Raw genomic sequence first — 16,975 nt, 5'->3', positions numbered from 1 at the left:
AATTAATAGTGGAATGCTTTGTTTAATCGAACTTTGATAAGCGAGTTATTTCCAATATTGCAAACATCTCTTGTTTGGGGTGGTGTTTTCGTAATTAATACAATTGTAGTTATTGTGTTTTACAGCGTGTCGGGGATTGCTCGGGTTGTTTATACATAAATTTTCATGTTACATTATAAAGTATACTTTTCAAAACACATTTTTGTAAAACGGCTCTCATATTATCGCTGTTAAGGCTATACAGCAGTTTATTTTCGCAGGCCACATTAAAAATATTACCGTATTCTTTGCCTACTAATAAAATAGATTTAATATTAATTAATTAATTAATGTGTATTAAATTTTATTTTATTTACATCTTTACAGTTTTTTGTCTTGTATTTAATGTGTTTTGCATTTGTCTGAAATAAACGACTATTTTACGCACAGTTTGTATAAAAACAACGTGCAGTAAAATTTTTGTCGAGTAGTCTTTTGTTATGCGATTTAGCTTTCCGGGACGGTACCGCGTACAAACCAAATACGGCTCTTCAGCCTAAACGAGTAAGCCCACCATCATCATAGACTGCATCATCCCTTACTTTCAGGCTACATCGCAGTAATGGAATAAAAAAAAATTGAAACAAAAACTGTTGTCATTGTCAAATAGAGTGTTTAATAAAGTTTTGTATGAAGAGTATAATATCAAGGAGCTGCCCGATTCAGTAACTTTTCCAACCAGTTTCTGCAATCAACAACTGCAAATACAAAAAGTTTTTCAATGACGGTTATCGAGTTTATCACCATCCTTTTACTAGAGTGTAAACAAGTGAGTGAATGCATAAGCATTAAACATGCATCTTATCATCTAGACAGAGCAATCTTGTGATAAGGATAGGACTCTTACGCACTGCAGTCAGTCAGTCAGGGGTCTACAGAGCCTTTTTACACCGTTGGACGATGTCTAGACGATGTCATTATTTAGCACGAGAACCATAGCCTTTAACAGTCCACTGCTGGACTAACGGCCTCTCCCAGCGATGCTATGCCCATAATAATCACGCCGCACGACAGACGCGTTGGTGATCGCAGTACATGGTAGTAGAAACACAAGAGATGCTGCTTCCTGTTCTACGTAATATTGTCATAGTCATCTCGTACCCATGAGATGAAGTGGGGTGCTGAAAACTGTATTCTGATCTGTCATCATCATGCAACTCAATCTTATCTTTTTCTTCTTTTCTTTAATTTACTGCCCTTATATAGTGTATTTTTGAATAAAGTTATTTTGAGTTTACACTTGATAAGAATGATAAAACAAATAAATCTGTAATTAAGTAGAGCGCGGCCTTCAGATGCCGGGATTTTATTACCGTTAAAAGACGGGACACAATTTTTTTTTATGTAAAAATTAGAAAAATGAATTGTTATTATTGACTTTGTTCAGCATATTATTTTATAGTGTGTGTTGTTTGTTCAGGGTTAGTATAAGTTTGTGTTGTTTGCACCGAGTTGTTGTTTGGGAGAAGGGATAATGTGCCCTAGTCTATCAGAGAATTTAGATCTGAGACAAATAAGATTTAGCTGAATCCGGTATTTGCACTCGCAAATACCACATAAATGGATTTATAGCGTATTCAGCTGTTATACGACCTTACATGTTCTAGCAAATACGATATATTCCCAATTTCATAGAATTCTGATCATATCAAAGTTATATCCGCTACGAAACTACGTAGCAGTTTGCGTAGCGCTTACGTAGCATTATAGTACTTCGCCGAGTATTTCGTTCTATATGGCTTATAATATGTCTGAATATGTTAGGATTGCAGAAAAGGCCAAAAGTTTCTAGTTTCAAAATATTCATGAAAAAATATACCTACTAATATCGTTTGCGATATTATATCGAAAAAAACATCGATATATCAGTAAGCTTGTATTTTTTTTTAAATCAAGTCAAAGCCAGTCGTATTATTCTGGATTCTCTTGGTAACTCTTTGCGTCAGACTCATCAATAAAGCCTCATCCGGTAATTTATGAACAATAAATTTTCATTACCAATTCGTGAGGCTCTTCTGGTTCCACACATACTGCGTAGTAGTGTGAGTGTACTGTATAATTATAATAATAATAAAATGGGGTACGAATTGCTAAATAGCTAATTAATTAATAAACATTAATATGAAGCGGTGCTAGCTTAGTGGTTAGACGGTTGGCTTCCCCATCGGAGGGACTAAGATCGATCCCCGGCACGCACCTCTGACTTTTTGATTTAAGCAATCAACTTATCAATTACTTTTACGGTGAAGGAAAACATCTTGGGAAAACTTGCATGCCAGAGAGTTCTCCATAATGTTCACAAAGGCGTGTGAAGACCAATACGCATTTGGCCAGTTCGGTTGACTACGACTTAAGCCCTTTCCGTTCTGAGATGAGACCCAAGTGACCAAGTGACCAAGTGCAGTATGCCGGTAATGGGTTCATAATCCATACTAATAATATAAATGCGAAAGTGTGTTTATTTATCTGTACCTAGTTTACACCCTAAACGCACATTTTTTGTCATTATTGCTCCAACAGAATTTGTATGCTGAGCTGTTTATTTTTTTATGTTTTGATTTTTTTGTTTTATTATTAGGTTCCTTTATTTATCTTTATTTGAATTCAACCTGGAAGGAAGTGATTTCCACGACACATGGAATCCAAGTGTGGAAATCACAGACTTTATCTGTATTCTTTGGCTTACTTTTTATGTGCTTGTATGAAATAAATAAAAAAAAAAAAAAAAGCCACCAATTGACTCGATTTTAGGCATAAAGTTACTTTAAAGGACGCAGAGTAATAAGGTGACTTCTAGTAAAGCATACGGTTCCTAAGGCATTTGGAAATAACCGTCATAAGCGCGGACAAAGAACGCGGGCAATGGCTGGCAAATAATCATGATGAATGGTACTTACATTAGTGTTGGCCTTGGGTTTGCTGCTGCTGGCTTTGCTGATCTTAGGCCTGACGGGCGGGGTGAGGGGCGCGGGCGGCGTGCGAGGCGGGCTGTTGTCCCCCGAGTGTAAACCGCTCTTGTCTGAACCATTGCTTGACTAGAAACACAGGTTATTTAAAACATTATTATTGAAGTACTTGGCCAGCGTGGCGGACTACAGCCTAAACCGTAGTGAGAGAAGACCCGTGCCCTTTAGTTTTAAATAAATATAATACGACAATACACACATCGCCACATACTCCAAAAGTAAGTGTAGGTACTAAGTAAATAACTGACCAATAATAATACACCCAGCACTGAAAACATTTATGTTCATCACACAAACATTTTCGAGTTGTGGCAATCGAAACCACAGCTTTGGATTCTGAAAGCAGGGTAACTTCCCAATGCGCCAATCGGCTATCTCGGCGTCTAATACTAACTTATTTATATTAAGCTTATATATTCCAGTTATTACTTTATAATTTTTTTTGTGTTGTTTTTACGATAACCTAGCGTAGTACTTAGCACTGTCTTCTTTTAAGTGGGAGATACCAGTTCGATCCTCAGCAAAAGGGTGGGGGAGCTGGGTACCAAAAAGAAGGAAGCATTCCGAGTTCTTACGAACAAAGGGTAAAAGCAAGAATTTCCGAAGCGGCTTAAATATAAAACCATACAAAATGTCGAATACCGATTTAAAATCTCGAGGAGCAGAAAAATGTACAAAACGAAAAATCATTAAAACAGTTCATTAAAATTGAAGTAACTTAGCTATCGAAACGGAGCCGCGGAGAGCTCTCCGAATCACCAAAGGTACTTGGCCTAACAAAAGGAGCGTTTTCACTCAAAGCAATATAAAACTTAAATCGTTTTCCCTTATTAAAAGTCGGGGAGAAAACATCCCCCGTTGATTTGCCTGGCCGATGTACTTTGCTCGCTGTGAAATGAATTGTTTGGTAACACGACCGTCATTATTTCTAATTTTTTTTTGCCGCCCCAAAGCCTTGTAATGTTTGTGTGAAATTAAAAGAGAACAACGCGGATTTGGGCTAATTGGTTAATTAATAGGGGCATCCGGGGGCTGAATTTTACAGGCCAGGCGGTCAGTTGGACCGTTGCCAGTATTAAAAATGAGAGATTGAACACCTAATTATGTGTGAAATTATATGCTTTTACCTCGCAGATTTCTACAGAAAAATGTTCTTAAATAAACATTCAATATGTTTTCTTCTGAAGGAGTGATAGCCTAGTCGTTAACGCTTCGGCTTCCCTTCCGGGTGGACCGAGTTTGATCCCCGGAACTTTAACTTTTCAGAGTTATGTGCGTTTTTAATTTATACAATGAGATATCACTTGATTTAACGGTGAAGGAAAACATCGTGAGGGAACCTGCATCCTGAGAGTTTTCATGCTGGGAATGGAACCTATGAACTCCAACTCAAAACCGCAGAGGTCACTGCTGGGCCACGGAGGTCGTAGAGCATAAGTAGGCTGTTAAAAATATTTCATAATTGTTTGAAAATAGAGAAAAGGTATACTCGTACTTACATCAGAATTCGTAGAACTAGCACGAGACGGTGACGTGGGTGAAGAGAGACGCGAGGCATTAGTGTCTCGGTCAGAGATGTCCGTTGAACTTGCAGCTTCTAAAGTAAAACAAATAATAGTTTTATTTTTGTTTTGGTTTTCTATATCCTTACTTATAAATGCGAAAGTGTGTTTGTTTGTTCGTTTCTTTTTCGTTCTTTCACGCCTTAACTAAGTGAGCGATCAACTGGCTTTTTGCATTGACTGAGTTGGATACATATGTAACTTTTACCTGAGGAAAACGAGCGGTTCTCATAGGATTTTTAAAAAAACCGTTATGAACGTAGATGAAAAAAGCGGACAACATTCTAACATATCATCTAACATATTATAAAAATGAAAGATTTATACCACAAAAAACTGGTGGACTCCACACACCTTTGAGAGCATTATAGGAAACTCTCAGGCATGCAGGTATTCTCACGATGTTTTCCTTCAACGTTGAAGCCAGTGATATTTCAATTGCTTAGAACACACATAACTAAGAAAAGAGGTGAGGTATTCAAGCTCAGCCCCTTGTCAGTGAAGTCATACGCACTGGGCTATCACCGTCTCAAGATTGTCTCAAATCGTTTAGGTTACAATGAAAATTTAATATTACGGGACGTACGGGAGTTGTGTGTCTATGGGTAAGGTATCTGCGTTGCCAGTATGACATTACGTTACGATCTTCAGTTAACTAGGGTACTCGATATGAACAGATACTGTATCAAATTTCAAGAAATAATCGTATGACTTGAATCCTATGAGAAAATAGTTGGAAGTCGTCAAACGATTTAAAAAAAGTCAGTTAAGAAATATTGAATGTTCGGCTAGAAAACCGCATGCGAATCGTTCCATCCATAAAATGCAGCCATATAGATCCTAATATATATCTGTTTAACAAAAGCAAGATCGCATCAGAGTAATAAAATAAAAAAAAACTCAGCATTATGCTTAGTCTATTATCTTTCATGATAAATAGACTTTGTGTTTGCTTAGGTTGCTTTTAAAAGTTTTACTTGTCATAAAAAAATTACGAGTAGGTAATACAAAATATATAAACTATCCGTCAAGTAATGAATATGTAAAACTTTCTCTAACAAACTCAAAACACTAGAATCGATTACCATTTCTGTGTAGTTTCATATTCATAACAAGAAAACTCAATAAAAAGTTAGTTTCACAGTTGTTTGCCAATGTTCCCCTGTTTCTATTGAATTCGACTCTATGGTACTAACAGGGCTTATTCAGGTTAGCATAATTTTATAGCAAATGAGGTTCATACGTTGGTTGAAACAAAAAAAAATGTTTTATTATGGTTAATACTTTAGTGCACAACGTATAGATTAACGAACAGTTGTATTAAAAATATTCCATGTATAATTTACTATATTATATTTGTGTCACGAAAACATTTAAAGATTCGTATGAGTTATTTTCACTGCTATTTAATAGAATAGGTAGGTTTCTTGTATAATCATTAGTTTTGAAAGGTGTGATTGTTTGTGTACAGTAAGCTTATGAAAAGCACGTTGAATACAAGTTTTTACAAGAAATAGTTTGACTTGACAAGTCAGCTAAGGAATTATATGAAACTAGCTGTTGCCCGCGACTTCGTCTGCGTTTGATTTTGTTTTTTGACGTGGCATTCATTTGAGTTGTAGTTCTAAAAAAATTTAAAGTATTCAGTATCGCTAAGCCTTAAATGAGGGGTTTGCTGCTGTCCACTGAGGAGTTCTGTCCTCTATCTCCAACAACATTCATCAGATCTACACAAAGTTTGGGCAAAATTAAATACATTTTATAACCTCTGTAGTACAAAAATAATTATTTAAATCTGTTATAATTTGTCAAAGTAATGGTTAAAAATCGTCAAACACTTTCATCCCCTCTCCCTAAGGAACCGAGCTTAATGTCGGGATAGAAAGTATCCTATATTACTTCTAACACTTCCAAGAATATGTGTAAAAAGTTTCATGAGGATCCGTTAAGTAGTTTTTGCGTGACAGCGTAACAAACAAACTTACATTGACATTTATATATAACTAACTGTCCCGGCGAACTTCGTACCGCGCATCATATTTTTTTTTGATGAATGTTATTATATTAATACTTATTATCCTATTCCGGTCAAATATCATAAAAATTGGTCCAGCCGTTCTTGTGTTATAAATGGTGTAACTGACTTGTTATGTCAACTCAGACGGGAAAGCTGTCGAACGGGATAAACAGTATCCTATGTCCGTCTCCTGGCTCTAAGCTACCCACCTACCAATTTTCAGCCATATCGGTACAGCCGTTCTTGAGTTATAAGTAGTGTAACTAACACGACTTTCTTTTATACATATAAGATATATTAGTAGGGATAGGGTTTAAAAATATTAATCCCGTCATAAACTACATTTTTTTTCTTTTATTGGGCCATCACCTTATGTAAACTATTAGAGACCATTCCAAAGAACCAAAACATCGTACTAAAACCAACAGACATGCGTAAGAAATTCTCCATAATGTTCTGAAAGCCGTGTCTAAGCCCCGCTCATTCTGGAAGGAGATCCGTGCCCCGTAGGTAATGGGTTCAAAATGACGATGATGAATGTAATCGTTAACACTGTAATTGAATGTATATAAATGCTATAATTATGTAGCTCTCTCTTTGCTCGCTTATCAGTAATAGTTTCGCCACAATATTGTTATTAGATTAAAGTTCATATTTTTGTAACATATTCGGCTACTACTATTTGGTATGATACCCCATGTATCGAATGAGTTTCGCCAACATTTCTTACTCATAACTTACTCTCCTTACTTGATCAAGACACACGATTGTCTGCCTGACAGTGTGTCAGCCAAGGTCCAGCCATATAACTTACTCTTTTTATTTGATAGAACGCTTTAATGCCCCTCACAATCACGTTATAAATTTATTATTTGATACGCACTTGTTTCCGCCGGGGGTTGATGATGATTTTCAGTATGCCGTCGCAAAGATCTTGCATCGCAGTACGATTTGCCGCATCCATCCGCTTTGCACTCATACGGTTTCTTGTTGCGGTGTGTAAGCATGTGCCCATTCCTTTAAAAAAAAAGTTTAATATAGAATCATATTATTATCTCGAATATTATTTTGTACTTTAAGGTGATCTGCCCAGCGTAGAAATTTTGAGCAAACTTCCGTAGGGAGAGTAATTTAACCCAGCAGTGGGCTGTTATAGGCTATTGATGATAGAGACTACATTAAGACATTTACAAGCATCACAATAAATTGGTTACGATTGACGTGACACTGGATCTATAAGCACTACATCGCACTAATACAATAAAAAGAAGATATTAAAGATATATTTTTGGAATAAAAGAAAGAAGATTGAACATGTTGGGCAAGGCTAAGAAGAATGCGAATGAGATGACATAGCTACCTATGTCATCTCATTCGCGTTCGCGTACGCGTTCGGATTTTGTTATTTGGAAAAGAGGGATTTTTTAATGTTTTTTGAGTGATCAGATAATGCACTCAAATACATGAACCCTAAAAGAATAACCTTCCTTTTTAGGGCAGCCATCCAGCTTGTTAACGATCCATATACCTACTAATTATCAAGCACGTCCTCACAAAAGTCTCAGCGAACTTCCAACGTGTCTATTTTGTCAAAGTACAAAATAAAAACCCAGCGCGAATGTATTCAGGCTCGTACATTCAACTTATTAATGGCTGTTTCGAATTTTACGCTCGTAACTTTCACCCCTGGGGAGGGCTTCGGACTTTTTCGCAGTGGACTGTATGAAATAAGAGAGTAAGCGCAGCGACATTTTAGTGCACCTTGTATTTATGCATAGCGCATTTTGTTGATTTGTATTCCTCTTCTTCTTCCTCTAAAAAAACCTTGATTACTTTTTAGCAAGCATTCATAAACGAGGTATAAAAAACGTTGCATTTTTTTCTTTGAAACTTCGTTCATTCTGTCACGACAAATGCCTGTAAATGCAGTTAAAAAAAACCACCGCCATCGTCGGATCGAAACGCAAATTCTACCGAGAAGAAGCTGGCCAAACTCCAATTGGCCAATAAGTTTCAAGTAAGTCCGAAAAAATCTGACAAATTAGAGTTAGAGTTAGATAAAATAATGTATGGTGGGATTGTTGACTCTTAAACAGTTCTAAAAAAAGATTACGATGGCACCTTTTATGTAGAAGTCATTATAGTCGAAATAGTAAGCAATAAAATGGGCTGGCAACGTTACTATTACGAAAACATGAAACATAATTAAATACATCGTGGATACGATTTTACATTCAATAGCAGTAGTCGGGAATTAACGTTCATGGTCGTATTGTGTGGGTTACATATATAACATATTCATGGAACTCTCTTAGAGTGCTCAACTGTACGATGATTAATTCATTGTGACACAGGATTTAAACCCCAGTTTCAATGTTTTGTGTGAACAGCATTTATGGAATTCGGTATTTCTGTGACTATGTATAATTAGCTTTTGTCTCGCCACGAGTCTATACGGCTGAGTGGATTTACGCCGGAGTATGTATAACTAGTTTAGAACTGATTCGGGGTTCAATCATAAGCTTGTTCGTACAACATTGACCATAGTTATTTATTAAATACTAATAATAAAGCTGAAGAGTAAGTTTTTTTGTTGAAGCGCGCTAATTTCTGGAACGGATTTGTAAAATCTTTTACAAATTCGAATATTAAAAACGAAAATTCACGCTAACTAAGTTCCTTTGGAATATACTGATGTCCAATAGCGCTAATTAGGGGATGAAATTTTGAGTACATAAGTTTGTAATTTTTCAAGTTCAGTATCAAGTTGCGTTTACTAGTTTTTGATTACGACTGCAATGACGTACATAGGTGTATAATATACTTACAGATGGTCCTGTCTCTTAAACGCCTTAGCGCACGTGATGCACACGTATTTCCGCTCGTCGCTGTGCGTCAGTTTGTGTTTCGCAAGTGCGGACGCGTTCCCGAACACCTTGTTGCATACCTGTCAACAAAAATACCATATATATTTTCATATCTCTCGCTAGAAAATCGCTTTGTTATAAAATAAAAAATAAACTATAACGTTTTATTTTGGGGACTCAACGGAACAGATAAATCATCTATCGGCGGGCTTCTAGGAATGTTATATAACGGAGAATGGGCATCGGTAAGCAGAAGCAGTAGCTCTAGGTATGTTACAGCCATTAATGTATGCAGTGTATTGCGTCCAAAAACAGTGAAAACGCCCCAAACACGTCTCACTTTACACCCGTGGAATGTTGCTAGCTTACAAAGTGTTTCCCATTTTTCCATTTTATGGTGAACATTTCAAACATTAGAGGTAAGATAATTACTGTCAACTGCTAAATGGTATGAAGTGACTAACCGTCTGTTCGAGAAACCTTTCTAAAGTGGAATGGTTTTTTATGCTTCAATATTAGTCATGTACACGGTTTCCGTTCGTTCTTTATTCTGTTTCTAATGCGATCACAAACCCATCTGCCCCAAGTGGTTATAGATAGATGGAATTACTTTATTGCAACAAAGCACACAGAAACAATACAAAGACGGAATATAGTGTTAGAGTATAAAAGCGGCTTTATCAGTCTATGTATGTAAACGTTAAGAAATTTATATATATAAGAAGTTTATACATTTGGGGTTTTGTGAATATGACATTAAATATTTAAAAGCTGAATGCTAATTAACTTACAAATGTTTCAAAATAGTACTAAAAGAGCACTCACAGTTTAATTTTTGGTTCGAATAAAAATAAGTTACTGTGGATGTTTTTATGTTAAATATTATTCAATATTTATAATATTATCAGTGAGCTTACTCATATTAATATATTTTATTAAATTAATATTATGCATTACTTTAAAGTTTCAAACAGTTGATGCAAATTTTGTAAAACGAGGAATCTTAACAGACTTTCATTTCATTTAGTAATATTTTTAAACGGCATTCGATGCCCTTTAAGGCCTACAAAGATTTCTAACTACTACATTTAAACACGATTTGATCAGAAAAGGTCACAAAGCCTATACCAATGGAGAACGGTATTCGAAGATTGAATAAAAACACAACAGAGATGTCTATGCGAAAGTCAAGATATTCAACTATATTTCGACCTCCACGCCATTGTCTTCAATATTATTATAGGGTACATTTGAATATTTTACTACTCAGGAGTTACGGTTACGTCGTCTCGTCGAACATTTTTATTGTAAATATAAATCTTTTGACGTCACCTTTTTTTATTATACCCTTTTTAGTTGCTAATGCTATATTTACGGAAAGGATTTTTCCCTTATTATTTACATCCTTTTATCATAATTTATGAGGATTAGGATATTTTAGACGTTGTAATGTTGGGACTAAGTTATATCTATATAGATTCCGCAGAGTTGCAATTTAGACGGGAGTGCGTTTTAAATTTGCTTCCATAGCGGTATCCAATTCAGAAATTTAATGACAACAAAATCTGGGATATTTTCTGTCGAACTTACATATTTATTAAACTACTTACTTTAAATATATGAATTTAAATGCATGTAAAAACTTTCAGAACAGGTACAATAAAATTTGATTGAAGGAATTAATTGAAGAATAAATCTAAAATATAGCTGTCCATGTATGTATACATAAATTGAAAAGGTATAATGGTTAAGTAAACACTCCTGAGTTTATTAAATTGTCCCACTCGGCATCGTACCATAACTCTTAATGAAATTAAGAAATAATAATTCCCAAACTCACCACCTTTGCGAGTTTAATTTTGGGCTACCATATCTAGAAACTATGCGTATATGTGTAATCTCTGTACCGTGTAACTATTGAACAAAGATATGTCCTTCACCGCAATGATTATTTACAATGGGACGCGCGTTAGCCCTAAAATATATCCTCAATGAATATCCATATCATACTTATGAGAGATATAAAAATGTGTAATGCCTTCCCACCGCCGTAGGGGAACCATACGCTCCTTTATTCTCTCAATTTATATTCGGAGTTTTAAATTGAATCCAAATTTGACGACCTCCCTGGCGCAGCGGGGAGCGCCGTGATTTCAAGTTGAAGGTCTCAGTTTCGATTCTCGACAGGGCATTTACAATTTAGGAATTTATAATCTCTGAATTATCTTTCTGTTCCGGTGATAGCCGTTGCTTTTTAGGTACCCACCCTACCGACAAAGACGCGCCGCTAAGCGATTCAGCGTTCCGTTACGATGTCGCTAGGAAACTGATTAGCAGTATGGGTTTAATATAATTGCCATACTCCCTAAACCTCCCGCTACCAGACTAAGACTAAGATTGCATCATCACTGACAAGAATAATTTTATTTTTTATTCCCCTACAAGGGCTAACTTGTAGGGGAATAAAAAATATATCCATACTCTTTGTATTGAAAGCTTGTTTATTAAATATTGTTTGTGTATGTTTTTTAGTAATTATTAGGCCCTTTTTATTAGGAAGAAAAAAAATAAGGATGATTTACGTCACATTCAGAACAGCGTCACGTAAAAACCATTGAAAATTAAAAAATATATATTTAAAGTATTTACTTAGGCTATTTATTGAATAATTTTACATAGATTACCTGCGTAAAAGATCGAAAATAAATAAAGTAAATATTTAGTGCCGTAATTTACATAGTTCTTCAATTTGATCGTAAATGTATAGATAATGTAGTATTAAATGGGATTATTATTATTATTTTTTAAAGTAAATATTCAATTATTAATCCGAGAAGCTTTCAAATTTTCCATTTCACCCCCGGAACAGTTTTTCGGAAAAAAAAACTGTTCGCATTTCAAGCCAGTACTAGACTTGGTAGATAGTTTTAGATAACAGTTTTATTAAACGTGAATTTAATAAGTCTTGGTGATTATATACACTATAAAATGGACTATTTCAAAAAGAAAATAGGAATTAGATTCCAATCTGGTTTTGAAGAATATGTAAGTGTTTATTTATGTTCATGAGTGCAATATAGTTATTGTAGGGGCATTTCAAGACTACAAAATTACTTTACCTAGACGTATTCAAAATTCAAATTCAAAAATATTTTATTCATGTAGACCTTATTGCAGGCACTTATGAAGCGTTCATACATTTAACATGTTACACTAATATTAGTGATGGTGATAACTGCATTCGTTAACTTAAAACTAAAGCTAGGAGGGTTCCAAACGCACCCTGGTCTAAGAAGGGCCCACAACAAACTTAGCCACATGTCGGGAGTGACCACTACCTTAAATACTTCACGTTATTAGGCAAGCAATTTTAGAATGTGAAAGCCAGAAATTGAGAATCGAAACATTTGTCCTGAGTTATTGACGTCACCCCAATATCGCAGGGACCGTTAACGTATCACACGGATGAATCTACGTTTGTAACATAGAATGTTTTTATTGGGGTATAAAGTAAGTGGAACGTGAACTTGTTACAGTAAATGTAGGTTTTGATGTGAATAAGATTGATAGTCTGGAATATATCTCTAATTTCTCAGTAATCGGAATAATAAATTCATAATGTATGATATTTACTTTTTTTTTTAGTTATCAGGGTACTGTACAATAAAACTCAATACATGTGTGCTAGAAGAAGGTAAAAATTTAGGAGTATAAGGTTTTACTTTAAACTGCCGCGTGAATGTCGTGTTATGAGCTGCCATTATTTTTTAACATCAGTTTAATTAATGATAATAATACTACAAAATATAATATAGAAGCCAAATCATGTAAATATTAATCGTTAATCTAAGTAGTCACTTATGCCCAAAAGAATAACGTAGATATTTACATGATTCAGCTTCTTTATTCTTTTTTGTATTGACAGGAGCCAATACCAAAAAGAAAACAGAAGCATGATCAAAATGAAAACGGATGTCTCTAACGAATTAGTATCGTATCCGAAGTACTAAATAAAGCCATTGTCAGTATTTCGTTATAAAAATCTATTTCGCCGCACAGAATTTCCGTGGAAATAGGAAGCGAGGCGCTATCAGCGAAACATCAGGACAAGATGGGAAATTGAGCAGCACTTACGCATCGATTTTCGATAGCATCATCTTCGTATTATATTTTCGTTGAATAGAGACACAAGTACTCATAAGTTATAAGGAAAAAGTAGTAAGGAAAGCGCGTCCCTTTTTATCCCCCGTCGCAAGAACGACGGGGTGTTGTAAGTTTGACATGTCTGTGTGTGCATGTTTCTGTGATAAACCGATTGTTTATTTGTTTGATAGGTGAAATTGCCGGGAGTTTTCTCAGCTATGTTTGATGAAAATCGGTCCAACATCGCCGCCGCCACAAAATGGCGGATTACATATTCTATACAACTACCTCAATATCGGTATCAAATGTAAGGGTCTGACTCATTGAGTAATATGTACTATATAGTAGAAAAATTTACATAAACATAGTGTGCTTTGCTGAAAGTTAGGGGTTTTTTTAATTTTAAAGGAGAATAGCGACGTTAGACCCAGTTTTTTAGAAACCCTACGAAATGTTTTATTTTGTATTAATACTTTTTAAAGTATATTTCTGTGTTAACACAACATTTTTCAAAGTAGTGGGTCAAGAATATTTTTTTTATTATACAATAAATAAAACGTTCTAATGGCAACAATCGTAAATGTCAATGTCAATTGTCAACTGACAACTCAATCAAAATGTCACTTACGATTTCTTCTTTAATAAGATCTTATTGCTTACATAGCGATAACTTCCAGGCAACTAATGGCGTAAAAGATCTATCACTAAAAATAGGTAAGTGTAAATAAATACAGTGCAATTTAATGTATTTATAATGAATAAAAAAAATAACTGTAAATATGAGTACATAATTATGGTATGAACATATTATTTCTCTGTATATATAAATACAAATACATATATGTTTATATATATATATATAGAAAAGAAAAGAAAACTTTATTTGGATATACACACACTAGAATTAAAATACAACTTAATAGTCTACACAACAATTATAGGAACGGTGTGATCCCAAAATGGTCTTCACTCAGCATGTTAGCAGTGCCTGTTAAGACACAGCGCTGATCTTCCGTAAAGCCATATGCGTACTTAACATAAAAATATGTGTACATAGACATACATTGAGCAGTGAGAAGGAAGGTTTATTTGCAGCCTTATCGCTACCCAGTGATCACATCAAACCACTACACCGATCTTATAAAAAATTTCACAGAGCTAGCTGACATCCTGGAGATGGACACTGGATACTTTTTATTCTGGGGAAATAAATGGTTCCTACGGGATTCATAGTAACATTTGTATTGTATACATTTGGCTCAACCGCTAAATTAATCTTTACGTATTTCGGTACAGTGATAAATTGCATCCTGGAGCCTTCATTTAAATCCGAAAAACTTGTATTTTTTTTATTGACAATACGGCTACATACTACGATATGGGGAAGTATAATATAATACATTTCTGTCTTAGCTTTCAGTTGCATACAAACCTCATGGTAAAATCTTCATGGTAAATCCAACAGATAACAGAAGTTCTACTACTTAAGTCGTTGTTGTTGTTGTTGTTGTTGTTTCTACATGGTATAACTTTGCTCAGTAAACGCTCTGTAACCTGTTTTGCCAACCATAGGACTAGGGATGTAGCTAGGCTATGCTTTATATACGCAAATAAGCTCAGCCAACCAAAATGCAAAACAATATTTGTTTATCATTTCCCTCGTTACGTTAGCGGTTAGATGTATTCAAACCACCAAAGAACTTCTATATTATCGAAATACTAGATCTTCATTCGGTTTACTCGCGTGTGCTTTTCCTGCCGTTCTGTTATAAATGCGAAAACTGCTGACTAAAAGAAGATCATGCGAATAAACTCATTTTTATATTATTAGTATGATAAGTATAACCTATATTGGGTATTCAAGACCAAGACCTAAAGATGCTTAAAACTAAATTGCATCAAAATCGGTTCAGTCAATATAGCATAAGTAAGAAATAATGTTGCGCTCTATAAAAAAGTAGCCAACTATCCGGCTCGTAAACTTTCTCGACGCAATCACGACGATCCGTTGCGCTGTTGCTGCTCGAAGGAATATTAAGTAACAAATTGCGTCAAAATCCAAGTAGGGATTGTTGTTTTATGTATCGATTTTTACTCATTAATTAAACACCACTACAAGTTAAGGAATACAACAAAAGAAGAATAAAAACATAAAAACCATGTTCCATGGTAAAATAACGAGAATCATGCAAAGATTAAGACCTCGAAAAACTCGGTACGTGAGTATTGTTCAATTCGCCGCCTTAGCCTGAATGCCACGGTGATCCCTCGCCGTGTCACGTTACCGCGGAAATTGTGTCACGTCAAAATGGATCTTGGGCATAATCCTGTCACTTTATTTGTTGTGACGCACATGGCTTCGGCATCTGCCGCGTACCCTGGTGGGTCTTGTTTCATTAACTTGGTTGTGTTACGTTGTTCCATTAACTTATAACGCTCTTATGTATTCTAATGCGATATATGCAAAGTAGTCTGTTGTTTTTCGTGTAGTCGTCGTTTGTATACATTTGAAGCAAGCGACCTGGAATCGTGGATTTTGGAACGCCCTACAAAAGACCCATGTTCAACAGTGGACGTAAATCGGTTGAAATGATGATGATGATGATGTAACTTAAGTTTTCGAGACTATGGCTAAACAGATTTTCATGTAATTTTGCACACATGTAGCTCTAGAATGTGGATACGGTCGTCAATTTTTTAAAGTAAATAATAACTAAATTAATATCAAAAGAGATTTTCTAGTTTTGAATCGATGAATACACTTTGATTATACACCACATAAACATATAGTAAAATTATGAATAAAAAATTAACAAAAACTATACAATTTGGCGGCCTTATCGCTACATAGCAGTCTCTTACAGGCAACCAAACGCGTCATATGTATGATAATATAATATTTTTTTAAATTTATATTACTTTCACTGGTGAATATTTACATGATAATAAAAGCAAGAAATAATGGTAAAGTTGCAATCTAGTAGTAGTAGAGCTATTTGTGAAAGAGCTCGTCCGAGGAAGTACTACCGCATGCTTATATATGCCGCAAAGCAAAATAAAGGTGTGGTAACAGGCCCATGAGGTTTAACACCTACAAGTCAGGTAAATAACCGCTGTAATATTTCGAACTTAATCAGTTTGATTTGGAAAGTAGTTTTGTTGCATTTGATGCTTGAGGGAGGTAATATGCGATATACGATATACGTATTTATTAATGTATTTGGGCTACGACAAGAAGTAAAAGCGTGGGCAAGAGATGCAACGCGTCCGGTCGGAGTACATTGTGTAGAAAAGCTCATCTTTACATCACAAGTTGTAAGTGTGGAAATCGCAAGCTACCACGAGTAGGCTATAATTTTTTAATATTATTTTATTGAACAC

At 35.1% G+C, this 16,975-nt stretch overlaps 1 protein-coding gene across 1 annotated transcript in view; it reads right to left on the bottom strand.

The window, feature by feature from the left end:
* Positions 1–16,975, bottom strand: part of LOC120631972 — a 344,454-nt gene that overhangs the window by 31,161 nt on the left and 296,318 nt on the right. Inside the window, exons 6-9 of the mRNA XM_039901687.1 lie at positions 9,413–9,531; positions 7,468–7,601; positions 4,505–4,602; positions 2,937–3,074 (exon numbers count right to left, since the gene is read on the bottom strand). Of these exons, the coding sequence (XP_039757621.1) occupies positions 2,937–3,074; positions 4,505–4,602; positions 7,468–7,601; positions 9,413–9,531 (489 nt within the window). The remainder of the gene's footprint in view (positions 1–2,936; positions 3,075–4,504; positions 4,603–7,467; positions 7,602–9,412; positions 9,532–16,975) is intronic.

Source organism: Pararge aegeria, chromosome 19 (assembly GCF_905163445.1).
Source record: "Pararge aegeria chromosome 19, ilParAegt1.1, whole genome shotgun sequence".
NCBI lineage: Eukaryota > Metazoa > Arthropoda > Insecta > Lepidoptera > Nymphalidae > Pararge > Pararge aegeria.
Note: the sequence above shows the minus strand (reverse complement) of the source record. Positions and strands in the feature narration are given on the sequence as shown.